At 44.0% G+C, this 26700-nt stretch overlaps 1 protein-coding gene across 6 annotated transcripts in view; it reads right to left on the bottom strand.

Annotated features, from left to right (window-relative positions):
* The window catches only part of FCHSD2 (FCH and double SH3 domains 2), a 150563-nt gene extending 125003 nt beyond the window's left edge, over nucleotides 1–25560 (bottom strand). The window contains exons 1-2 of one of the 6 annotated variants that reach the window (XM_081860316.1): nucleotides 25242–25560; nucleotides 19834–19931 (exon numbers count right to left, since the gene is read on the bottom strand). In XM_081860316.1, coding sequence (XP_081716442.1) covers nucleotides 19834–19931; nucleotides 25242–25262 — 119 coding nt within the window. In that variant the 5' untranslated portion in view covers nucleotides 25263–25560. Of the gene's footprint in view, nucleotides 1–19833; nucleotides 19932–20073; nucleotides 20233–25241 lie in introns of those variants that run through there. The other 5 variants (XM_081860317.1, XM_081860315.1, XM_081860314.1 and 2 more) reach the window with 5 other exon arrangements.
* Between the last annotated feature and the right edge of the window lie 1140 nt (nucleotides 25561–26700).

Genomic DNA, 26700 nt, shown 5'->3' with positions numbered 1-26700 from the left:
GGATGCCTTTATAAAGCAATGCCACTGGCAAGATCTTAAGTCAATATGCAGCAAAGTGTTGCTTAAATGAACGGAAAAGACTAGCTTCAGAGAGCTAGAGCTAGATGACAGCTTTGTGGCTTTGAGTCTGTTTTAATACAGTGTTTATAAATCAGCTTTCTGCCTTGTACCAAGACCTGTCACAAGTTATAATTTATAAAATTTACAGTTATAAAGGCTCTTTAAGGAAGTTCACACTGCAGGAGGGAAAGGGCAGTATGATTTTGTTTTGCTTAAAATAATTACTAATTACTATTTGAATTTTCCATTTACCACATAACACAATTGGCCAACTATTTTTTGGCATGTGTGGCACAGGAAAAAAAGCCCAAGCTAAGACTGTACCACTCCAGTTCCATACACGGCTCGCTGCCAGTCACTGTGAAAGTAGGTTGTGATATGTAAATACTACCTTTTTTGTTCAAAAAGTATTTAAGTGCCTACCAATTGCATTCTTTTCTTTGTTTCCTTTTCCTATGTCAATGCATGGAGTCTGATTAAGCCCTCTCATTATCTTAGGAAGCTGGTGCATTTGAACTCAGAGAAACAGACTTCTTCTAATGATTCTCAGAAGATCATGAAGACTCAAACTAAATTTGGCACACCTGCCAGCACATCCTCTTTCTATCACTCTTGTAGCTTTCAGATTGAAGCGAAACTGAAATTCAATGCAGGAAGCAGGCTAGGACCGTAAAGGTTTAGAAAGTTACGGGGGAACAGGGGCCAAAAGCTAATAAAGGCATTGAACGGTAATAGAAAGGAGCATGTTCATGAAAGCAGAGTGCCCAGACTTCAAAATGAAGAAGACTGTGATTGTGGTGATCTTCGCAGGTATACTAACAGTGTGGAAGAACCTCATTTGACAAGGAGAATCTTTCAAGTGCTCTGGTACACAATCTGATTCTAGTTTTGTATTCAACTGGTGAATGCAAGTCACCCATCTGTACAGCCCAGTGTCAAATACCTGCTGGGACTGCCAGAGTCTGCTCACAGTTTTCGCCAGAGTTGTCCAATGCTATCTTTTCCCCTGCCAATCACCCATTCCCACCACCCTTCTGAGCAATACCCCTCCCCACCTTCTCACTATATAGAAGGGTCTGGTGACTTCTGTTTCAGTGTATCTGAAGAAGTGTGCATGCACACAAAAGCTCATACGTAGAACTAACTTAGTTGGTCTTTAAGGTGCTACTGGAAGGAATTTTTTGTTTTGACTATGGCAGACCAACACGGCTACCAATCTGTAACTTTTCCCCTTTAGTTATTCTCTATGGTCCCCCAAGACTTTTATATCAGGCTGAGTGCAGGCAGTCTTTTTAAAAGTTTATCTCACATGTACATAATGCTCTGAGTCAGAGTTCAGGAAAAGTAAGTACTACACCTGTCCAGCAAATATAAAAAGGAATTTATGCTTTTAAGACATGTGGACTTTTCCACCCGGCTTTACTATAACATCCAATGAAGGAAACTGAAGGAAAAAACCTTTGTTTCATTTACAATTGTAAGGCAATAAAACATGGGTAAATATAGGACTTGCTAGCAAAGGGAATCTTCTCTATATCTGTGCTGCACTTGTTTTCAAAAGGATGAAGCTTTTCCAGTGACTCAAAGTCTCCAGGCCTAATTTTTCCAGCACTAGTTGCCATTCTGCCATCACTCTCAACATGCACTTTTAAAAAGCTACTTATCCAAGTTTTCTTTTAAAACCTTATTTATGAACATTATCTCCCACCTTTCTGAATCTAAATCCAATCAAGACAGCTTTCAAAGAACATTCAATTATATACACAACAGTAGCATATTAAAGTGGGGGGGGGAGGACATAGCAGTATCTGCCCCACATGATAGTAGATGGTGGATCACCCTGTGTTGCTGGGGGGTGACGACGACAGTACAACTGAGGCAGGCCCTGACACGGTCTTTTTCAGTCTGCCTCCCACTCCCTGCAATCTCTCCCACACGACAGATTTTCAAGAAACTGCATGGAAGAGATATATGCTCAATCCATAAATAAATGGCCTAATAAAGAGCCACATCGTCCCTTATAGTTGACGATGCCTCCACTTTTTGAAACATTCTTGGGATCCTAAGCCATTCTCCAATACCAAACTGATGTGATGAAAATGATCCGACACACTGTGTAGAGCAGGCACAAGGGTTCAAACTGAGCTGGGGAGGAGTAAAATCTAGGTGACCGCAAATTGTGGACCCCTGAATACAATCACCAAGGGCTAATCCGGATTTATTAGGGTTACTTTACACATCATTCGATGACTTGAGTTTGCTTATGAGCAGTGCTTTTTTTCTTTAAAAAAAAAGTGTTTAGGGGCACTCTCATTTTCCTACTCATACTGAAATACTGCCCCCTCAATGAGGCCAAACTTAGATTCACAAAATGTTTAGGGGTATGTGTACCTGTGTCCCCCCCAGAAAAAAGCACTGCTTATGAGCCATTACAAAACAGACAGCGGAGACAGCACCATCACACGTGGTATTTTGATGGAGTGAGTTTACACGCTGGCTTGCAAGCCTTCAAGCTCTGACTGTAAGACATGGTATACATGCATGAACTGGTCCTTAAATCTCAAAAGTGCTGTTTCTACCAGTGTAGCTCACCTGTATCCCTCAACGAATGTATATGCAATTGACTGCGCAAGTTTCAACAGGCACCCACAAACCATTTCTGCAGGAAGGCCTTTGCACACTATTGCGTTTTGCTACACCCCCACATTAAACAGTGTCGGGGTTTTTTTTTGTCTTTTTGTATTACTTGATCATGAATGTTGCAGTATTTGACAAGAAACTTCTCCAATGTTAAGCCCTTGGCTCTCAGCTTGAGCAAAATGCCTGGGAACTTCAGCTTATGCTTATGAAAAGGTTAGCAGTGCAGAGAACACATGAACCTCAAGGCTTCAAAAGCAAAAGGCAGTTTTAAAACAAATAAACAAACAAACTTTGGGATTATTTGTTGTTTTGCAACGTTTTGGCAAAATATTTCCGGATGCCTGGAACAAGTGAATCTCACTGCTGACAAGAAGCCATTCCTCCAGCCTGCTTTTTTACCACTTGGCTGCGGCTTCATTTTTAGATGTCACCCTCTGCGCTTTTGAATGCGCAGATTCTGCTTGTTTAATTCTTTTACACCATTAACATTTGAAAATGCTTCCATGATTCTTCAGAGGTACAGGACAAGTTTTAAACGTAATGCAGAAAATTATTTTCCTTCCGGTCCTATGTTTCAAAGGTCATGTTGATTTTTCATATGTAAAGTTTTGCCAGGTTGTAAATGCAAACAAAAAGTCTACATTGAGAAATAATATTTCCTTCCTGTTGGTTCATGTTCTGTTATGCAAGGACTATTATATAACCTAGACTGCCTCAGGTTCCAAAGAATAAAACACTTTAATAGTGCATGCAGCTGCTTTCTCTGCTGCCAAGCGGAAGATATCTTGTTTTCCTTTGATTACCTATAGATATTTAGTATTAGACCATTACACATAATAAAAACCATCTAGTTTCAAGAGGTCCAGCCAGTTACATCTTAAGTTGGGAAAATGAAGATCTGTCTTTGACACACTGTGTTCACTCTACTGCCCCAAATTCTAAAAAGCAACTACCCCTATAAAGGCTATTATGTAAATCTTTCTGCCACTGAGGGTTTCTCGTTTAGTTCCTTGGAAAATAAAACTAAACATGGGGACTGACAACTCCTTCACTAACCGTTGTCTTTTCACTGTGGTTTAAGGCAAAGGTTCAACCAGTATGAAACATCTATTCTTCCTACCTGGCTGTCATTTATTACTGACCAGAAGATATGCAACAATACAGGACAGGTGGCAGTCAGTTACGACACTGTGAAATTGTAAACTTGGCTTTATAGCTTTACTAGAAGCAATTAAATGACGTCTCGTTTTAGCACAGAAACTGTGTCACCCAAGATTTTGCATGCAGAAGTCAGATTCTATTGTCCTGACACCATATCTATTTAGGACTTGTAAGTTCTATATAAAACCTTTTAACCCCAGCAGCATGAATATATATGTTAACAACAAGAGGGAAAATATTCTCGTCTGTGTAACTGTTTTAAAAATGGATAAGCCACATACTGTAAAGGATTACAATGTGTTGCTATTGGCAACAAAGCTTAAAAAAAAAAAAATCAGATTGGGGCATCTAGAATTCCCTTAGCAATAGAAGTAGTAAATCCTAGGCAGCAATTCTGCTTTCATCAGAAAGACACTGGAGTACATTAAATGCTTAGAAGAACATTTCATCCTAGACACAATGGAGTACCAAGACTGGTGGTTTTTCCCAGGGGGGAGGGGCAGGGCGGGGTAGCTATGGAAGAAGGTAATCATAGAATTGCTTGCATTAAAAGCTGCTAGTAACATTAAAAGCTGCTCAAATTTTATATACGATTTTATATATACAACGACAAATATGCTAGAAATACATCATAAAAGCCCTGACTGGCTTTTACTGTTGGTAATTACTTCATCTAGACCAGTGATAGCCAAACTTGGCCCTCCGGCTGTTTTGGGACTACAACTCCCATCATCCCTAGCTAACAGGACCAGTGGTCAGGGATGATGGGAATTGTAGTCCCAAACAGCTGGAGGACCAAGTTTGGCCATCACTGGTCTAGGCAGCATTAAGCTACCCTTTAATTAATTTTTTTTTTATTGAACAAAGAACAAAAGTAATACAAGTAATTTCTACAAAATCAATCCTCTCTCATATTTCCAAGAATTAGCAGGCAATAGCTAGTGCTGTCCCTCTAACAAGAATGCTGATACAACAATCCAATGGGTTATCTCTTCACATATTGTTTATATATATATATCACCAGATGAACTCAAGGGCTGGCTCAATGCCTGGACTCCAAAGTATGCTACCTGTACCCTACAAGCCACAGAGACTCATGTACCACCAACATATTTAACAGTGGAAAACAGCCTCTGGGTATCCGGTATTAACTGGCGAAACCATTGAAGAAGTATTTTCTGTTAAAGCTCCCCTCAATCCTGAGAGTTAACAAAAGGTCTGAGCATCCTTAAGAACATATAAAGTTTATTTGAGCAAGCATGTGAGTTTTGCAACCACTATCTCACCAGTTCCAGCAGAGAATTCAACAGCTGCCTGACCACTTGGTCAAACTATCAAATGCCTCCTCTGGTAGTGAAGACCTGCAACCCTGGAACAGAGTTGCATGCAAACTGCACATGTGATCCTGTATCCATTTCTGAGTCGAGCATAAAAGCAGCTCTTTCCTCCAAGGAAGAAATGTCATCACTCATTGTGATTCAGGAACCTCCTGTGTCCACAGCGAACCATCAGATACACCTACTAATGTACTAAGATAGAATCAGAATTAGAATGACCTTCCAATTATAAATGCCAGTGCAAATAAAAATGTATTGCAGCACTTCTGGGAAGTGCTTGAGTTTATTGGCAAATCTCCAGAAGGAGTGCCAGAGCTGCAGGATACCCCATAATACAAGCTTGGTGCAAAGTTGAGAGGTCAAGATCACAACGGAACACATAGAGGAGGGCAGCTTCCAAATATAGGAGGGACCCAAAGGGTTGACAGCTCATAAAGCAAAACCCAGCTTCTTGTACTGAACCTGGATGACATGGAGCATTGGTCTGATGCACTCTGTGAACTAGGAGGATTCTGCATGCACAACACATCCACTGCCATCCCAGAAAGCATAGGTGGGAAGAATATTGGAAAAATAATACAGTATGCAGTCTAGCATCTTCTTCTCAGCACCCAACCAAAAACAGGACATGAGCATGATAGCCCTCTCAAGCTTTTCAGCAACCTGAACTGTAAACAATATTCTAAGAGTGAACATGATATACATTTATATAATGTATATAATGAAGCAGAGGCTTGACAACCATATGTCAGGAGTGCTCTGATGGTGTTTCCTGCTTGGCAGGGGGTTGGACTCGATGGCCCTTGTGGTCTCTTCCAACTCTATGATTCTATGATTCTATAAAGGCATTACAATGTGGGTTTATTTTTGATCTTCTTGCTAATGATGCTCAGTGTGGAATCTGCCTTTCACAGCTGCTGTTCCCATTACCCCAAGACCTCTTTCCTGCTTAGCCACCATCAACTCAGTCTATATCTGTGTATAGTTGAAAGAAGAATTTTTGTCCCAGTGTGCATCACATTAAGCTTTCACTGAATGACATTTGCCATTGTCCTGCCTGCTCACAGCGTTTCAAGAGATCATTTTGAAGCTCTATGAAATCCCTTTGTGTTCATTGCCCACACAAACAATCTGGAATCTTCCACAACTTGACCACCTCATTGCTCACCCCTTCTGGTCATTATATCTCACAGATCTACAATACAGCAGAAGTATGAGCTTGCAAAGTGATAACCAAGCAATATCTGTTCAGGTCTTGGAAGGAATGGAAATTTTAAGCTGCAGTAGCTTGCACTCGTGATCCAATGTTTGTGTACTCTGGTGGAGTCACATGACTTTAGAAAAGAAAGAACAGTTGTATGGACATAGAACTGAATTTTGATATTTGCAAAGGTGTTACAGCCAAGACACGCAGTCAAGGTCAGAGAGCTCACTGATGTTTGGATTTGCAGATGATAAAAGAAGGTACTGTTTCATGAAGTCAAAGCATTCCATGGCACATACCAAAAAACATACTGGTATGGTGCAGTTTTAGCTTGACACACAATTCTATCTGAAGCAGCTGCAAGCTTCACAAACACATCAATGAAAAAGCAGAACCACGTGATATCTGTCCCCTCGTGTTATCATAATCTTTGAACATGTCACCGATACATCACCCATTTTATGGATATACTACACCACATGGTGCCAATTTATGTCACAGATAAACAAGAGTCTGGCTCTTTGGTATTCTGTAGTCAAAGCAAGATAAAAATCTATAGGAATTATAGCAAGAAACACTATAATATCCACTATGGAAATTTGCAACCAAGATTTAAACTTGCCAGAAAGGAGGGTTGGACCCCATCATTGTTAACGATGCGTATGACATATTAATTATACACAATGAAGTAAATGTATATTTTTTCTTTAAAAGGGTGCTGTGTGCCAGGTTGGAGGGTTTATAACTGCCAAGGCCATCTATTTTAATCCCCAGGGCAACGGTTTGGACTCAACTCAGAAAATCTAACATGCTAGTTGAAACCATGGGTTGTATTCAATATAGAGCTCAGCAGATTGTGAAGGAAAAATCTTGTGCTGGTGCGACAATGGAATTATCTCCCCCTTTCATCCCCCGATACCCATTTAAAGTAATTCTGTGGTTCCCCCAAACCCTCCAGATAAATTAATGGGGGAATAGGAAATCCTTGTACGTGAGCATTAACCCTTGTACTAACAAAAATGCTGCCCCATATTTGTACAGCCAGGAGGGAAGGAGCAGGAATGCCTCATTCACAAATGGAACTCCACTCATGGTTCTTGGGTTCCAACCCATAGTTCCAAATATTGGCTAAAATGTCACTGCGATCAAAGTTAATCTACCAAATCTCCCAAGGCTATATTATGGGATACAGAATTTTCCAGAGACAAGATTAATGTAAATCTTCACCAGCCTAAGTTTCCGGACTGTAGAGGCAGCCCCACATATTGCATATTGCAGTAATCTAACCTAGAAGTCACCAGAGTATGGATGACAGAGGCGAGGCTATCCCTGCCCAGATTGGGGCACAGCTGGGCCACCAGCCAAAGCTGATGGAAGGCTCTTCATGTCACCAAGGCCACCTGTGCCTCAAACAACAGTAATGGATCCCAAAGTACCCTAAACTACGTATCTGCTCCCCATGAAGAGCAGGCAACCTCCCATCCATCCGGTCTAGGGAACTACCCACTAACAGTACCTCAGTCTTTTCTGGATTGAGCTTCAGTTTGCTGGCTCTCATCCAGGCCATTACTGAGACAAGACACTGGTCCAGCACATTCACTGCCCCACCTTCAGATGTAAAGGAGAAGCAGAGCTGTGTGTCATCAGCATATTGCTGACAACAGGCTCGAAAACTCTGGATGACCCCACTTAGCAGTTTCTTGTCGATGTTAAACAATACAGTGGTGCCCCGCAAGACGAATGCCTCGCAAGACGGAAAACCCGCTAGACGAAAGGGTTTTCCGTTTTGGAGGTGCTTCGCAAAACGAATTTCCCTATGGGCTTACTTCGCAAGACGAAAATGTCTTGCGAGTTCCTGCAGGGTTTTTTTTCCTCCCCCCCTTTTTCTAAGCTCCTAAGCCGCTTATCCGCTAAGCTGCTAAAAGCCGCTAATAGCGCTAATCCACTAAGCCGTCAATGGGCTTGCTTCGCAAGACAAAAAAACCGCTAGACGAAGAGAATTGCGGAACGGATTCTTTTCGTCTTGCGAGGCACCACTGTATGGGGGATAAAACTGAACCCTGAGCAACCCCACAATGAAGGCTCCACGGGGCCACGTAGCACTCGGCAAGCGTCGCCCTGTGGAAATGGGCATCCAAGTAGGACTGGAACCACCACAACACAGTGTCATCCCACAACCCTGCAAAGTAGGACAGCTACTCCAGAAGGATAGCATGGTTGATGATATGAAAAGCCACTGAGATGTTGAGGAGAATTAACAGGGATACATTTCCTTTGTCTCTCCCCCAACAGAAGTCATCATACAGGATGACCCAAAGCAATTTCTGTGCCAAACCCAGGTCTAAGTCCCGACTGAAACGGATCCAGTATGCATACTGTATGGGTGGAGGAGAGGGGGGTTATTGGTTTGTGCTTCTCTGTTCCTGTTTTTATTGTGTATTTTGTGCTTTTATATTGCATTACGCTGTGAACAGCCCTGAGAATCTGCCGATGAAGGGTGATATACTAATTTAATCAATAAATAAAACAAATAAATGGCAACATGTGTGATCTAAATATTGCTCCATTTCAAAACTAAACAGCTTCATGAAAAGCAAACTAGCAGCATGTCTTTCAGAGAACCTGAAATGCCAATGGTGTTGAAGTTACACGGAGGGTTTTGACTAGCATGTGTCTATAAGACCTTAGCTAGAAAGTTCTAGTAATAATAGAAAGATATGCTGGATGATCTCACCCCTGAAACTACTACTGTTCCAAATATCCTAAGGCTAGTAGGGAAAGCGGTTGGACTCACAAACTCTGGCACAAAGAACAGTCTAGAGGCTACCAGCAAATAAGTAAAATGTTTGTTTCTTTGTTTGTTTATTACATTTCTATACTGCTCTTCATCCCAAGATCACAGAGTGGTTTACAATATAAAATAGTCTGGTAACTCTAATGAAGAATAATTGCTAGATGTAGCTGGATTTTCTTTCAAGAGTGTTTTGGGGTGGTTTTTTTTCGTGTGTGTGTTTTTTTTAAAAAAGACCTGGCATTAGTAAGAAAATAATTATGGTGGAGAATGAAGGAGTGGCAGAAACTGTATTAGGTGCCCCCAAGGAAAGAAACCTAGGAAATATTATCTGTTTTTCAAAAATTACCTGCCTGTTGTAATAAGAGTACGACTGAAAGGCACCAACACTTTTAATTTAATTCCTTCAAAAAGAAGCAAAATCCAGAGCTTTGTCCATACTATGCATTAATGTCCTTTCAATATAACATTTCCCCTGCTCAATATTGTTAAAGCATTTGCTTTGAAAGAGATGCAAATCAAACAGCAAGCTATAGTCTCACAACTCTGCCACTAAGTATTGCATTTCTCAATTTCCTCCCTCTTTCCTCTAATCAGATTCCTGATCACAGATCCCTGTTTATCATATTTGCTGTACATGTTGTATTCTATGGCACACGTAAGACATTAAGTTGTGCCTGCTAGCTGAACGTATTTGCTTTTAAGATTTCCACTATATGCTCAGGTGCATTCCCGAACACAAGGCAGTCTCTTCTACAGTAAACAAAAAATGCTAAAGCTGGAAGGCAGACTCAGAAGCTTTTCTTGTAACTGGAAAGTTTAAAAGGCTAGGAAATTTAGATTGCTGGTGTCTGGAAACAGGACAAGGTAAACATCAATAGTATTTGAAAAACCTTCAGTGCACAGAGAGCCTAGAAATCTGATCAGTCTTAATAATTCTTGCTGGAGCCATGACTTTGATTAGTGGAAAGAATTGCTTTTTTTTTACTAACATCTACTCAAAGAGCTCCTGCCAACCTAGCAGTTCAAAAGCACAAGTAGATAAATAGGTACCGCTCCGGCAGGAAGGTAAACGGCATTTCTGTGCGCTGCTCTGGTTTGCCAGAAGCGGCTTAGTCATGCTGGCCACATGATCCGGAAGCTGTACACCGGCTCCCTCCGCCAATAAAGCGAGATGAGCGCCACAACCCCAGAGTCGGCCATGACTGGACCTAATGGTCAGGGGTCCCTTTACCTTACTCAAAGAGCAGAAGACCTTATATGTTCACCTCTGATCCTTTTCACATGGTAAACCAAGTTGTAGCTGCTAGGATATGTGTTAAAGATGATGTGAATTACAGTTATTCAAAGTACCGTATTTTTTGCACCATAACACTCACTTTTTTCCTCCTAGAAAGTAAGGGGAAATGTCTGTGCGTGTTATGGAGGGAATGCCTACGGGTCGTGGGGGGGATCTGCTGCAGTCGTAAGCAGAGGATCCATGGTTCCCCTTCCTTCCCTCCTCCGTGGCTCGCTTTGAAACAGCAAAGCGGGAGAAGAGCCGCTGAGTGGGGAGGAGAGAGGGACAGAGAGCCTGCTTCTTTAAAGGAGCAAAGCAGGAGAGAGGAGCCGCTTACACAAGTGTAAGCAGCTCCTCTCTCCTCCCCACTCAGCTAGCTAAATAGCAGCAAAGTTTTTCAGCTCGCTAAGCCGGGGATGAGCGGGGAGGAGGGAGAAAAGCAGAGCCTGCTTGCTTTAAAGGAGCAAAGCGGGAGAGGAGAGGAGCCTTCTCCCCTTATACTCCTCTTCTTCATTATTAGCAGCATCCTTCTCCACCTACCCCACGCATGCTCCTTGTCCCTTGAGTGCTTTTCCTTCCCTCCCCACTTAAAACGTGGTTACAAAGGATCCTCAGGATTTTTGCATTGGGCTACTCCAAACTCACTGTCAGATCACATGTCTGTGGCCACAGCATGAACCACAAAAATCATACATCCACTGTTTCATTTAGAATATTTTTTTCTTGTTTTCCTTCTCTAAAAACTACGTGCGTGTTATGGTCGGGTGCGTGTTATAGAGCGAAAAATATGGTACATTTTATTTGTCGGAGTTTTTCTCCAAGTACCCCTTTCTCACCCTGTTCTTCAATTTCTATACATTAAGAGAAAATTGAATTCAATTTTTATTCCCATGCTGAGTCTCTACAATGCCACAGTCTATGTCAAATAGGCATCTTGATTTTGAAGTCTATTTCTTGAACATATTTCTCTAATTAGTGCTTGGAATCTGTGTGACTTGTTAACTAACACATTGTTACAACAATGTAATGAAATAATGTTTCTGCTTTGATGCTTTTATGTTTTGTTAGGTACATCATCAATGACAGGCTATACTCAGTTATTCCATTTAAGACATATACCCAATAATCAAAACATGATTTGGTGCCTTAGAATAACTACAGTGGTGCCTCGCAAGACGAAAATAATCCGTTCCGCGATTCTCTTCGTCTAGCGGTTTTTTCGTCTTGTGAAGCAAGCCCATTGACAGCTTAGTGGATTAGCGCTATTAGCGGTCTAGCGGCTTTTAGCGATCAGCTGTTAAGCGGCTTAGCGGCTTAGGAAAACAGTGAAAAAAGTGAAAAAACCCCGCGGAAACTCGCAAGACATTTTCGTCTTGCGAAGCAAGCCCATAGGGAAATTCGTTTTGCGAAGCGCCTCCAAAACGGAAAACCCTTTCGTCTAGCGGGTTTTCCGTCTTGCGAGGCGTTCGTCTTGCGGGGCACCACTGTATCTTACGATACCTGAGTTAACAGTATGTAGCATCTTCTGATTTCACCCCATAATTTCAGACTTCTGTAGGACTAGGCTCTTCCCAAATTTAGGTACGCTACTTTAATCTATTCCTTCCTCCTACTGAGATATTTGTTGGATAGAAACCACATAACCAAGTATTCTTTATCTACACTTTTTTTTTTTTTTTTTGCAGTGACATAAAAGATGGAAGGATAACTCACCAAGCTTTTATGTCTTTTGAGAATGATTGGCAGTGGTTTAGTCATGCTGGCCACATGAGCCAGAAAGCTATCTGCAGACAAACGCTGGCTCCCTTGACTTGAAGCAAGATGAGCGCTGCACCCCATAGTCACCTATGACTGGACTTAACTGTCCAGGGGTCCATTACCTTTTACCTTAGTACATAGTAAATTATAGCTTTGACTGGCGGGCTAGACCAGGTGAGTGTAGCCAATGAATCTTAAACTCTCAGTGAGTTAAGGACTATCCCTGCATTCAAAGACAGGCTCTGGTGGATTGCGTAGACAAGACCGATAGTGGGTCCAATGGTCAAGAAGGTGGTTTCTGCATGCCTCGTTCCAGCAACTCCTGCAGCTAAGCTGGTACCAAATGTATTGTTCTGCTTTGGACCACACAGCGAGGCTGGGAGGGAGATTTTGTTGTCTGGGCCTCGCAGGACCTCCAGACACAATGCCCAGGCTTGTGCCTTGGGGAGGTCACTTCAGTACTACTAATGCAGTGGTTTGACTTCACCCCCCAAAGTACACTCCATTCTCTCTGGAGACAGATGGATGCCAACAAAATTAGTGGAAAGATGGTAAGGGAGCTGAGCTTTATTCGGCTGGTGGATGGATGGCCCTGCATTTGGGCAGAGGATACGGTAGGTGGGTCTTACACAATTTGTGACCTACCAAGCTGCAAGCCAGCCATATATTGGGCTATGTGTCAGATGCCTGGCAATCCCCCTGGCATTTTAGTTCCAGATGGGCAGCAAGAACAAAATGTTTACTGACCCACCGTGTGGCCCTACCTTCCCTTTGGTGTGATGGGTCACAAGTTACATAAGTTGAACTGGATGGCCAAATTGTGCCTTGGTTCCTTTCAATTTTACTATTATTCAATTCCAGCACTGGCAAAACACATACATGCAACCCAAAAAACCCCCATTAGCTCAATTCATAGAGTGAAAAAGATAGGCAGTAAGTCAGTGGTAAAAACAACAACACATTATCAGTAAGAAAGCTTCAATAATAACACCTCTGTTCAGGCAATGCCTCATGAAGAATCAGTACAGAAGTGAATCTTATTTGCAGTGGGTGTGTTCTATCTTTCATGTGGCTATTTCGTGTTTACCAACTCCCTTCCTCTGAAGACATGGTAAAGCCAGGAGAGCTTCAGGAAGTGGTGGGTGGATTTCAGTGGTTGGCATTAAGTCAGCCAGTTTGTTTGGAAAAGAAATAGAGAAATCAATGGAAGATGTGTCTTTTTATCAATAGCTCTGGCCAGGATAGCTGAAAAGAACCCTAATGTTCTGATGGTAACATGCTTAATTTATGATTGCCAGATGCTGGAGACAGTTATCAGTTTCATACAATCTGATGAACTTACAGAAGCCTCTGGCTTGCCTCTGCTGGAAACAGAATGCTGGGCAAGTTCTTAGTTGTGTGGCTGTAGCCAACACAACTAGTTTTATCTCAGTGTTCAAGGACAGAATACTGTACAGTATCTTATGCAGGTGTTTGGTTCCAAGGGTTGCACTTATATGCAAAAATGCATATACAGTGGTGCCCTGCAAGACGAACGCCTCGCAAGACGGAAAACCCGCTAGACGAAAGGGTTTTCCGTTTTGGAGGCGCTTCGCAAAATGAATTTCCCTATGGGCTTGCTTCGCAAGACGAAATGTCTTGCGAGTTCCTGCGGGTTTTTTCCCCTTTCCCCCCCACTTTTCCTTAAGCCGCTTATCAGCTGATTTGCTGATAAGCCGCTTATAAGCTGATCCGCTAAAAGCCGCTAAACCGCTTATAGCGCTAATCTGCTAAGATGTCAATGGGATTGCTTCGCAAGACGAAAAAACCGCTATACAAAGAGCCTCACGGAACGGATTAATTTCGTCTTGCGAAGGCCTAGGAGGGCAGGACCCAGACTGACTCCAGCGACAAAACACAGGCCAATAAACAGACTCTTGGACTCAGGTATTGCTTAGGGGAGTTTGTTGCTGTTACTGATGTTTGTTTGTTTTTTAGATATTATGATTTATGTGGAAATTGTTCAATTTGGTTGTGTGTTTTTGGATAGTTTATGTTGTAATTATGTGTTTCTTCATGTTGTAAGCGGCCTTGAGCATGGTTTGAACCGTGGAAAAGCAGCATACAGTACAATTAAAATTATATAATGTATATCTAAACCCTGGGGGGTGGGAACTCCCCAGTGAGCATCCTGGGGCAGCTGCAGGCAGCACGCCGAGGCCTTGCCCTCCCTGTCCCTCAAAGCGAGGCAGAGAGCTAAAAAGCTCTTTCTGCATCAGGTTTTACCAGCACAAAAAAAGCTTTTAAGCTCTCTGCCTTGCTTGCATTTAACTTGTGGGATTTTCAGTCACCAGCCTTCAACCACATATGGTTGAAATCACCCAAGTTAAAAGTGCTTAAGATGCGACTGTAGTGAATTATTAAAGGTCCAAGCCCTGCAAAGAGAGCAAATGCTAGGACTTTAAAAAAAAAAAAATATTTATTGCTTTTTCCAGCAATTTAAACACGACAAAAAAGAAAAACAATACAATACAATACAAAAACACTACATAACACCAACACATTAAACTAACAAAACAAAACAAACACAATTTAAAACACATCAAATAATTTCAATATCTTATCTTTCATTCACTTATTTCCGCGACCTCCTCACACCTCCCTTTTTGTATTCCACTTCTGTTAATTTTTTCAGCAATTCCCTTCCATCTTCCTCTGTTTTCAATCCTATAATTATCTTAACACATTCTAACCTTATTTTTCCTTTAATACTCTATTAATCTATTTATCCTTAATTCGAGAGCAAATGCTAGGACTAAGCTCCGGGGCCTGTGTATCCTAAAGCGGTGTTTCCCAACCTTGGGCCTCCAGCTGTTTTTGGACTACAACTCCCATCATCCCTAGCTAGCAAGACCAGTGGTCAGGGATGATGGGAATTGTAGTTCAAAAACAGCTGGAGGCCCAAGGTTGGGAAACACTGTCCTAAAGGAATACCACCTGTTGAAGGCATCTCCTTATTTAAACCTGGAAGGCCTCATTTTCCAGCCTTTCTTTCAAGCAGTTACACTCAGGCCAGGTCTTCTCCCAAACAGCCCCCACTTTTTAGGATGCATTTTGAGAAAGGTCTGCCTGGCTCTTTCACCGGCTGTTGAAGACATGGCAGTTTTAGCAGACGTTTTCTTCCGGTGGATGGCATGGGTAACCCATTCTAATTTATACATTTTAACTGTGATCTGAAGCTGCTGGGGACTTAATATTTTAATCTGTGGGCTTTTTGTGTTTTTAATTTGGGTGTGGTTTACTGCATAGTGGCTGCTGAGAAATACTAAAAAGAACTGAATTCATTTTGGAGCACATTATTAAATAAGAGCTTTGGTGCATAATAGAGTGTTGGCTGATCTATAAACAAGCCATGACACATACTCCTGAGACAAGCAACCTTCTGTCCCTCTGTGAAGATGAGCCACCATGCCAAATCCACACCTCCATGCTTGTATCACTTCAAGTTCCAGCATCAGATTACTTTCACTTTTTGTACAAGCAAGGTGGTTAAAAATAAACATCACTCTTTTACAAACACAGTTCTGAACACCAAGTCAAATCTGGGACAGCACAGTAAGAGAGTCAAAAGAAGTCATCTATTCCACAACAATATGCCATGTGGCTAGTTACTAACAATTCCTGCAAACTACAGTGCACAGTAAATTAAGATTCATGTTTAAAACAAAACATTTTCCTTGTGTATTTACATTATAGAAGGCAACTGCAAAAGAAGCTAGTTCAGAAAAAGATCTGTAACCTCTGGAGGGACCTCCATTTCCCCAAACAAATTGCAGGAGTAAAAAAAAAAAAAAAAAGTGTGCACATTTGTAGAATGTTCTCAGTCTTACTAATCACATTTGCTAAAGCACGAATTAGTAACTTGTATAGCAGTTTTAAGAACACAGCTCATTTATCAAGTTCAGTTGCACATCATCTATGATAACAGAGCTCCCAATTCTCCCAAGCGCCACTTCTTATGTACAGTGGTGCCCCGCAAGACGAATGCCTCGCACGACGAAAAACTCGCTAGACGAAAGAGTTTTCTGTTTTTTGAGGTGCTTCGCAAGACGAATTTCCCTATGGGCTTGCTTCGCAAGACGAAAATGTTTTGCCGCTAAGCCGCTAATAGCCGTGCTTCACAAGACGAAAAATTCGCTAGACGAAAAAACTCGCAGAACGAATTAATTTCGTCTTGCGAGGCACCACTGTAGTAAAAACTGGCACCCCCCCCCCACACAAATGGAACCTCAAAATTTTCAAAAGCCCCCACTCCAGCTCAACAGCCAAAGCCTGTTGAATAACTGGGGGGGGGGTGTTTGTCATAAAACTGGGTGGAGGGGGGATGGAATGGCAGGAACCCAGAAAAGATACTATCCACGCTGCAACATTCTGTCACCTCTATTGCTATCTCAGTTGCTGAAGAACATAAATTATCACCCTCCATTGCTCAATAGGTGCAGAAATCCATTCATTAGGAGTTATTTGAATTTAAATTTTTACGTACCGTATTTTTCCATGTATAAGATGCCCCCATGAATAATACCAACAATCCCTATTTTCTTGAACCCCAAATTAAGAAATTGGGGCAGAGCCAGAGCCTGAACCCAGGCCGCCTATGCCAGAGCCTGAAACGGACCCCAGGCTGCCCACGCCAGAGCCCAAACACAAACCCAGGCCGCAATGACCAGAGCCCCAGAATGAACCTGAACCCTTGTGCATTCACCATCTGTGTATAATATGACCCCTAATTATTTACCCAATAATAGCAAGAGCAATAGACTTACTGTAGAAACAAAGCTACCACGTGCAGAAGGGAACAGTCCTTTGTATGTTAAATCAGATATGTGCTTTTGTCCATGTACCTCTGTTCTGCTAAGAGAACCCCTTAATTCTACTTGCTTTGAATAATCAGTGCTGACTCTGAATTGCTAGTTACATTTAAGTGTAGAAGTGCCAATTATTCTGCAATAATTAGCAGTGCATATTTGACACCAAAATTACAAAATAATTTTTAAAAGCAGTCCAAAAACTTTATGATCAGGAATGGACATTATTACAGCCAGAATGGGAACACACGACAACTGAAGCACAGTTGGAAAAATCAGATCACTTATGTTTCAGGCATTTACAAATATCTTTCAACAGTAACAGAACAGAATCTTAAAATTGGCTGTCGGCAGACAACAGATTTTTCAGCTCATATTTAACAAGTTAGACGAGAAAAAAAGAGGAGAGTGTGCTGGCACTTAATTAACAGTACACTCTAAAGTTTAGTGAATCTTAAGAGAAATTCAAAATATAACTAAATCACCCCATCTGGATTCCAGGGGGCATCTGATTCTACCCACCAGAAAGACAAGGTTTGCTGTTGCCCAGGTCTCTGTTGTTGTTGTTGCTGCTGCTGTTGTTGTTGTTTTAAAAAAAGTAGCTACAGTCTAAAGCAGATGAACCATTTGGTTAGTGTCTAACTGTTTTATTTTAAGGCATGAATTGTTGTAAGATCTAGCAGTTATTAGGCAGGATACGTGTTTCCCTACAGAAGTTTCACAACTGGATTTGTAGACTGTGCAAGTTTGACTGACTGTGATTGTCCCTCAGTCTTGGGGAAGAGATGTGTTTTAGTTATAACACATGAAGAGGGCAAGAATGGTTGACAAGTATTGGAAGAATATTAGCTGCTGCTGCAACCAGCAGGTCAGAGGTTCCCCAACACTCATATGCTGGATGGATGGATTTCTTCAACCTGCCAAAGCCGCTTGAAGCAAGCAAAACTGGAAAAGGGCCAGATCCTATGCTGTACGGTCTTGTTATTTCCGAAGAACCTTGAACCTTTGATTGCTATCGTGAAGAGATCAAACTCCAACCACAACAACGGCAGGCCAGCTGCAGATCCTTTTCATAAACTAAAACTGAAATACTTTGCAGCTCAGCACTGGTAAAGAATTCTCTATTACAGATGTTCTCTACATAGTTGCACCTGTTATCTTCCTCCTTATCTTGCACTGCAATGCTTCAGAAACTAACATAGAAAAGAACTATTCAGAATGTAAGCCTGAATTTACAAATACCCAGGTTTTAGGGGCATATCTGAAATTTCGAATGCAAGTTACCCCAATTTATCGTATTAGAAATTCTACACAGCGATTCCATGTAAAACGTGGAGGACCCCCCCCCCAGGAGAGAATTTGTTTGCAGGTGGTAGGGTGGCTGCAACTACATCCCTCATGAAACTATAGACTGCCCTGCTCAGGTCTTTTGTTTGATAAAGACTGAAGACTGCAAACAATCACTTACCACATATTATATTACCACAGACATATTTGCTTGGGATGGCTCAGTTGGCAGAGTATGAGACTCTTAATCCCAGGTTGTGGGCTCAAGCCCCACCTTGGACAAAAGATTCCTGCACTGCAGGGGCTGGACTAGATGGCCCAATGATTACATATTCTAGTAAGAGCTGTTCGACAGTGGAATTTGCTGCCAAGGAGTGTGGTGGAGTCTCCTTCTTTGGAGGTCTTTAAGCAGAGGCTTGACAACCATATGTCAGGTGTGCTCTGATGGTGTTTCCTGCTTGGCAGGGGGTTGGACTCGATGGCCCTTGTGGTCTCTTCCAACTCTATGATTCTATGATTCTATATCACAACTTTACAGTGTCATGTTATAGAAAGTATTGAGAGAAGTGTTCCTGGACTTGAAACCAAGTGCCACAGTCATAAAGTGTAATCCCTATAAACAACCTACTCAAATCAACCTGACCGTGGTTAACTAAAGTTTTATTTCACCAAGAATGCATACTCGCTATTTTTACATACCATATGCTGCAAACTTTCCCATAAAAAGCAAGTGTAACTAGTTAAGATAATGATCTTCATAGACTACGGAGCTTTTTAGAAGAATTTCAGTGATACAGAAGTACTGTCAGATTATAGGACTTTATCAAGCCGACACTTTCTAATCTGTCTCTTCCACCTTTTCTATGTGCTGATATGTAAGCCTAGGTAATCTTTTTGAATTTGCAGTTAGTGAAACACAGTACTGAGAGGGAAAGGGCAGCTACAGGTTTATTGACATTTAAATATTCCTCAACATGTCCATCCTAGAAATCAATGGTCTCTAAATGGAGCCATTGATTATTTCTCCAGATGCTTCTCAGATACATATTACTCCCCATAGTTGCTTTGACAATAAAATGCATGAACACTAAGAACAAGAAATTCCTCTTTAAGATCAGGTTATAAACGAATTTTGTACTGATCAACATAAAGGACAGTTGCATAAAGGCTGAATTCAGAAAAGTTAGTTAAATGCAATTTAGGTGAATTACCACACCCAAACATTTGTAAGGTAAAGCTAGGACCTGGATTGTTCATGACACATATTTATAACCACCCCTCTTTCAAACTGAGCAAGTATGCATTGTGTTAGTTCCAGTTATAATTTCCAGCTGTGTCAATGCTTTAAGAGTCTAAAAGCAGGAAATCCAAGAGGAAATTCCATCGTCAGTTCCCGGAGTTTTGTAACCCAAATGTTCTTCCAAAAAGGAGCTCTGAAAGGAATCTGGGAGTGTTTGTTGTAGCCTTACCTCATATCTTCAAGTAAGTCACATTCTGCCTGATGTTTGGCTTGAATTTTTGTCATCTGTTCAGCCTGGATAAGTTTTAGCTCTTGAGTGATTTTCACCTTAAAAAATAAAAAGACACATAGCGAAAGGTGTAATTTAAAATCTGTTTTATTCTTGTAAAGTTGGTTCTCAATATGCTATATTCTGGAACATATTATTTCATATTTCAAGCTCCATGAAAAGCGACATGTTTTCGCTTACTTCTAAACACTGCAGTTCCAAACTCTGTAGAATAGGCAGCATGCCTTCTACCAATCTGTTTATATGGTCTACACTCCTGGAAGGCACCATGTAGCAAACATACCCCTCCTCTGAATTTTCTCTGAACTGCAGTAAACTTGAGGAGCAGGTCTCATGTCGTGATGATTTGAAGCAAGCAGACCAAATGTTAACACGGAAAGCACCTCACCACCACTAAGGAAGAGTAGGAGCCACTTCTCTATTGCAGTGAGCTCTGAAGAAGGCAGAAAGGCACATGTTTCTCACACTTTTACCCAAATCCAGTATTACAGAAAACACCCCTCTTTTTTTTCCAAATCTTTTCTCCCAGGATGTACTATGGAGCTTGAGAACAAGTTAGAAGCAAAGGCAAATAATAGCCAACTAGTGAGCCAACCTAAGATTTATGGATCCCTAATCCAAAATATTCTCATTTTGTAATTTGACAACTGTAGCAACTAACATTGGCGAGTTTTTAAGTTCATACCATTTGCCAAAGTAAAGTCATTTGCATATCCTATTTTGAATATCTCAAGCTGGCACAATGCAAAAAACTTTGCCTTTGGATGGTATTGCAAGCAAAGTTTTCAGATTGCTAAACAGTCAAACAATCAAGAGAACTCAGAGTCTCAAGCCTTGAGCTACTGAGATGTCACCTTGCAGTCAGGTCACATATGAAGTTGGCGAAAAACAAACAAGGAGGGAGAGGGCGCTCAGAATTCCAAGGTGCAAAAAAGATTGCTGAAACGTTTCTCAAAATTATTCTTAAAATGCAGATAATGTGAATTACGTGAGTCCTTATTTCTTTCTGTTCTAAATACTGTATCGGATTTAAACTTTCATACCCACAGCCTCTCACTGCTTCCTGCTACTGCGAGCAATATGTTCACTTCTCTCTAAACGTCCAAGCACGGACCCACTTGCAGCAAGAGATTCAGCTCTGCAGTGCTTGGAGCAAGAGTGCAAATACTGAGGGGAAAGAGGTAAAGCACTCCCAAACTCAGGATGTTTAAGAACAACACCAGAACACAGGATGAGTCTTCTGAACCTGGCCAATGGTCCATCTAGTTCTGCATCTTATTCTCAGGATAGCTGACAAGATGCCTCTGGGAAGCCTGCAAGCTGGATGTGGGATTAACTTATCTCCCAGCTGCAATTTGCAGCAACTAGTATTCAGAGACATATTATCATTATTACTATTATTAATTAGATTTGTAGAACAGTGCAATTGTTGCAACTAAAGTTCACATTGGTTGACTCCATGTAACATCAACCTTTAAATGCAATTATCTCAGTCGAGAGTCCAACATCCTTAATGTTTTCTGAATATAGCAGTCAAATATACCTTTCTGTCGTAACAATACATCATCTTGAGGTCATGTTTTTTTCAAGCTGCCGCTTAGCAGCATGACAGGGGTTGGACTGACTCGTTACAGGCATCACCACAGAAATTCACATTTTTTAAAAGACACAGGCTCAAACCTTTTAACCCTTTTTGCTTTTAGCATCATGTTGAGCCAGATCATTATATAGAGAAAAAACACAACTCTTCTGAAAGAAAAAAAAAGAACAAAAACAGGGAAACAGACCTTCCCTCAAGCAAAAGCAATCTTCCTCATCTTATCCGCTAGGCAACAGAAATCTCACCTCCCCCTCTTCTGGCAATCCCAACACTAAAAATATTCCCTCAGCAACAAGAATGCCCCAATCCTAGAAAAACACAACGAGGCAAGCTTTTATGCCCAGTTAGCCAAGACTTAGTACTTTTAAAGAATCGGAGAATCCAGTATTCTTTTTTAAAAAACCAAAAAGCTGAACATGTTTGAATTTTATCCAAACAGCACGAAAAATAATTTCATCAAGCATAGCTGCCTTAACCCATGGAATGGAGAGAAAATCCCCAGTGCACAATGCATAAACTTGCATGCAATATAAACAGAGTGGAAACTAGAATGGCCTTTAACATAAACTCAGCTTCCTGGCCAAGTCCACCCTCAAAACAACAGAGAGGGGCAGAGAAAAGCATCCTTCTTCCCTCCCCCAAACGTAACAAGCTATCTTGATGCACTGAGGAGTTCAGGCTTTTTGTTTTACACAGTTCAAACACACACACACACTCTCCAATATATTCGGTCGCATCCAAGTTCCATTTTAAACACACAAACATATATATGCAGCTCTTTACAGAGTTCTAGTAAACAGGCCCCGAGATCTCAAGGGTAATGTCCTCAACTCTTACAGCACTATACCCCACTCCTAACACTACCAAAAGCATTATTTTAATTCTTTTTTATTATTATTCCCAATCCCGTGCATCACATTAAACATGCTGTCTGATAATACTAGAACCCAGGGCTTTCCAATCAAGCTAGTTATCAAGATTCAGGACATACAACACAAAGTACTTCTTCACACAGTGCACAGTTCTGTGAAAACACAATGCTGGACTAGATTGGGTCTTGGTCTGATCCATCCAGGCTCCTAATTTCTTGAGACTTACTCATTCCCCCTTTTATAACACAAATGGTTAACTCCACCCACCCTCATCCGTGTCCTGTAGACTGAATTGCTATTAATAGTCCTTCCATAACTCACTTCCCAAGTTCTCAAAGTGATTATACCCACCACTGGGTGTCAACACCAGAGATGCTGCAAAAGCACCACAAAAGAAAGGAATCTACAACCCTCTCTTATTTCTTTACAGGCTTTAGCATGGTACTGTCCTGACCTACCAGAGCTCTTGAATCATATGACTGCGATGCAAACAGCTGACCAACCTCCTAACATCCTAATGTAGTCAAAGTCAACTTTAGGACACCTGACACCACAATGATTCTTTATTCTCTAATGCTGTCATCCACACTCAGTTCCTCTTTCCCCCGCCACCACAAAGTCACCAAACTTTGCTAATGCATCCCATATCCCTAAGGAGCTGCCTTGGTATCCTGCTAGTCTATTTGGCACTGTACATATGCACTCAGATGAACAGCAGCTGTCCAAGGTCTTTTGCAGGCCTCCTGGCCAATTACTGGTACCTGTAAGCAAACTTCTGAGGCATTGCACATGCAATGAAGGTGCTTTACAACGGAGCTACAACCCCTGCTAGCATCCACCGCACAGCTTTTTGTGGCCCGGTCTGTGTGATCCCACATGACCCTACCCTAAAACAGCAGCAGCCTTCCAATCTCACAGTACTCACAGCAAATCAAGCATCCATATAGCTATTTTGATCAGGATCTTAGTCCTCTTATACCAGAATCCTACCTTCCACTCCCCCTGCTCACTGCAGTGCAGATCATTCCTATTTAACCCAGTCTGTTTCCAACTTCCTATGACAGCCAGCATCCACCAGAAATTGCACTTAGCCCCATATCTAACCAAGGCAGGCCACCTGCCCCCTTACAAGCAACCTGACCCCCAAACATTCACCAAACAGACCAAATCGCCATAGCCAGTGGCGTAGCGTGGGTTATCAGCACCCGGGGCAAGGCAAGTAATTTGCGCCCCCTAACCCATGGATTTGCGCCCCCTAACCCGTGGATTTCCCTAACCCCCAGATGTTGCGCCCGGTGCGGCCGGCCCCCCCTGCACCCCCCACGCTACGCCACTGGCCATAGCTGACCACCACAGACTTCAGACAAACTTGCCTCCCTAACAATCATATTCTGCCACGATTCCCATTCCTCTGCAAAATCCCTACAGCTCTCCCTGCAACTATTTTCAGCACCTCACAACTGCTTGTTGTCTGTACTGAGTTCCCTTGCCATTGTAACCATCCCAATTACACACTGCTCTCCACCAACTCTGCTGCAAGAATGTGGCACTGCTGCAAAGCCCCGTACCCCCTTCACTGTGCCAACGGCCCCTTACCTTTAGGTAGCCTGCATGGCACTATCCCACCCGACACTCAACACACCCCAAATCTCAGTATGTCAACAGCACCCCACTAATTCCATGCCCCAGGGCAACCTGCTACCAACCCCCACCCACTGAAATCTGAATCCAACCTCCAAAACACTTAGTGTATGTTGTCCCACAGGGACAGCAACCTACCTTCCACCAGAATTACAGTGGTACCTCGGGTTAAGTACTTAATTCGTTCTGGAGGTCCGTTCTTAACCTGAAGCACCACTTTAGCTAATGGGACCTCCTGCTGCCGCCATGCCACCGGAGCACGATTTCTGTTCTCATCCTGAAGCAAAGTTCTTAACCCGAGGTACTATTTCTGGGTTAGCGGAGTCTGTAACCTGAAGCGTCTGTTACCTGAAGCGTATGTAACCTGAGGTGCCACTGTATATCTAGCAACCCTTGCTCACATTCACAAGTTGCACTGTACCTCCCCCTTAAAAAAAAAGAAGCCTCAATTCATGGAAGGAGACCCAACCACACGCCTGTCTTCTGCACCTCCCTGCCCTATGCCACCTTTGCCACAAGCAGCTCTGCAGCCCAAGCAGACACCTCTGCAACCCTCCTTTCCTGTTCCCCCAAGATGCAACACCCCCCCCCAAATAAAAAGCCTATGGCTTTGCACTCCAGCCTCCGACACCAAGCATCCCTTCCACCTGCATCCCGATTCAGAGGTTCCTGCTTGACAGCTGATTGACCCCCCCCACCATCAAAACTCCCTGCCTGATGCCCCCTTCACCCCCCCCTCTACAGAGCCAACCCTGCCATGCCCCCGAAATCCAGTTCCACAGGCGACACCTCTGCAGCCCCTGCTGCGGTGGGTGCCACCCCCACACCCCCCAAATGCAACACAGTTATAACACGCACATATACACACCCTCCCCAAATCCTAATCACCCTCCCCCCCCCACGGGGCCTTCAACGACCCTCTCCTCCCCCCCCCCACGCTAAAGCACGGACCACCCCCCCCCTTCGTTCGCTCCCCTTTCCCTCCCCACACACCACTACGCACCCGCCCCCCCCTCTTTTTGCAACCAAGGCTGTCTTTCTCTCTGCATCCCCCCCTCCTCAATTCAGAGCCCCCCTCCCTCAATTCAGCCTCCCCCCCCCCGCCTTTGAGGGGGCAGCACCTCTCCTCCTCCTTCCTCCTCCTCTCCCCCCCCCGGTTTTAATTTCTACCCCCCCCCCCGCGCACGGCCTGCCCCTCCAACTCCCCCCCCTTTCCTCCTCCTCCTCCTCCTCACCTTCCTCGGCGGGGGCTGCATGGCGGAGGCGGCGGCGCTGCCGCTCTCGGCCTCCACATCAATCCCTTCCCCGCCCCAAACGGCGGCGGCGGCGGCGGCTCTGCTGAGGGGAGCTGGAGGGGGAGGGGAGCAGGCAACGGTCGGCTCCGAGGAGGCGGCGGCGGCGGCGGCGGAGGAGGAGGAGGAGGCGAAGCCGGCCCAGCTCGGTCCCCGGCGCGTCTCGCTCTCTCTGCGGCAGAGGCAGAAAGCGAGAGAGAGAGAGAGAGAGGGAGCTGAGGGTGGGCGTGGCCAGGGCGGAGAGAGAGGGAGACCGAGCGGTGGGCGTGGCTACGGCGCCGGGGGGGGGGAGTGGGAGGAAGAAAAGGGGGCGCGGCTTTCGGCCCGCCCTTTCCCGCGCCGCCGCCGCCGCCGCCGCCGCCGCCGCCGCCTTTCAGGGCCGAGCGTCTGCGCCCCTCGGGCGAGAGGTGGGAGGAGCTTGGCGCGAGAGAGACCTCGCGTCGGGGGCGCGCGCGCGCGGGAGAAGGCGAGGTTATAAAAGGCGACGGCGACGGGGGGGGTCTTCTCACTGAGGCGCCGCTGCCGCCCAGCTCACGGAGGGCGCGCGCGCACGCCTCCTTCCCGTGTGTGTGGGCCTGAGGGGAGCGAGTCATGGGTTGGGGGGCGTGAGGAGAAAGAGAGAGAGAGATTTGTCGGGGGAGAAGAGGCGAGGAGCGGGATACGGCTTCCCTCACCGACTGTGAGGGAAGCGGGAGGAGGAGGAGGAGGCGGCGGCCTGACAGGCGGAAAATGAGGCGCGCGCGCGCGCTCCCGCCTCACTGAGGGGACAAAAAAAAAATAGGTTGTTTTTTTTTAATTTTAAGGAGTGGCCTCTTCGCGCGTGTCGGTGTGACGGACGCGGGACCGGCTTTTCATCGCCTCGCACGTGTGAAGGAGAACCCGCCGCGCTTCACATCCGTGACAACGTTGGGGGGGGGGAGGGAGGGATGGCGGCGCGGGGAGATAGAGAGAACGCGAATGCTTTCCGTCTCCGTTTCCCCCAAAGGGGGTGTCTTTCCAAGCCAGCCCCGCAACCCGCTTATTCAGACGACCACCTAAACACGGGGAGAGAAAGGGGCGGGGAAACACGGGAGAGTCTCGAGGGGCGGGGCTTAAGCGGGGCGCTCGCGCTCTGATTTGACTGACAGGCGGATTAAGTGGGCGGTGAGGGCGCGCGCCGACGCTACCCCGCCTCCCTATTGGCTGGCGCGTGTGAGCGTGCTTAAATAGCGAGAGCCGGCTTAGCTGTTGCTGCCCCCTAGCGGAAAGACGCCGCGAATGCGTCGAGGCGCAGGCGAGATACATTTGCATATATGCACGTGTGGTCTAATTGGGGTCCCGTTGCTGGAGCTTGCGCGCAATTGCCTGGAAATTCGGTCATCCGGTGCGTAGTTGCGGGGTAGTAAGCCTTGATGCGTTCATG

Source organism: Podarcis erhardii (genome assembly GCF_964252035.2).
Source record: "Podarcis erhardii genome assembly, chromosome: 4".
In the NCBI taxonomy this organism is placed as follows: domain Eukaryota; kingdom Metazoa; phylum Chordata; class Lepidosauria; order Squamata; family Lacertidae; genus Podarcis; species Podarcis erhardii.
This window is presented reverse-complemented; position numbering and strand designations above follow the sequence as displayed.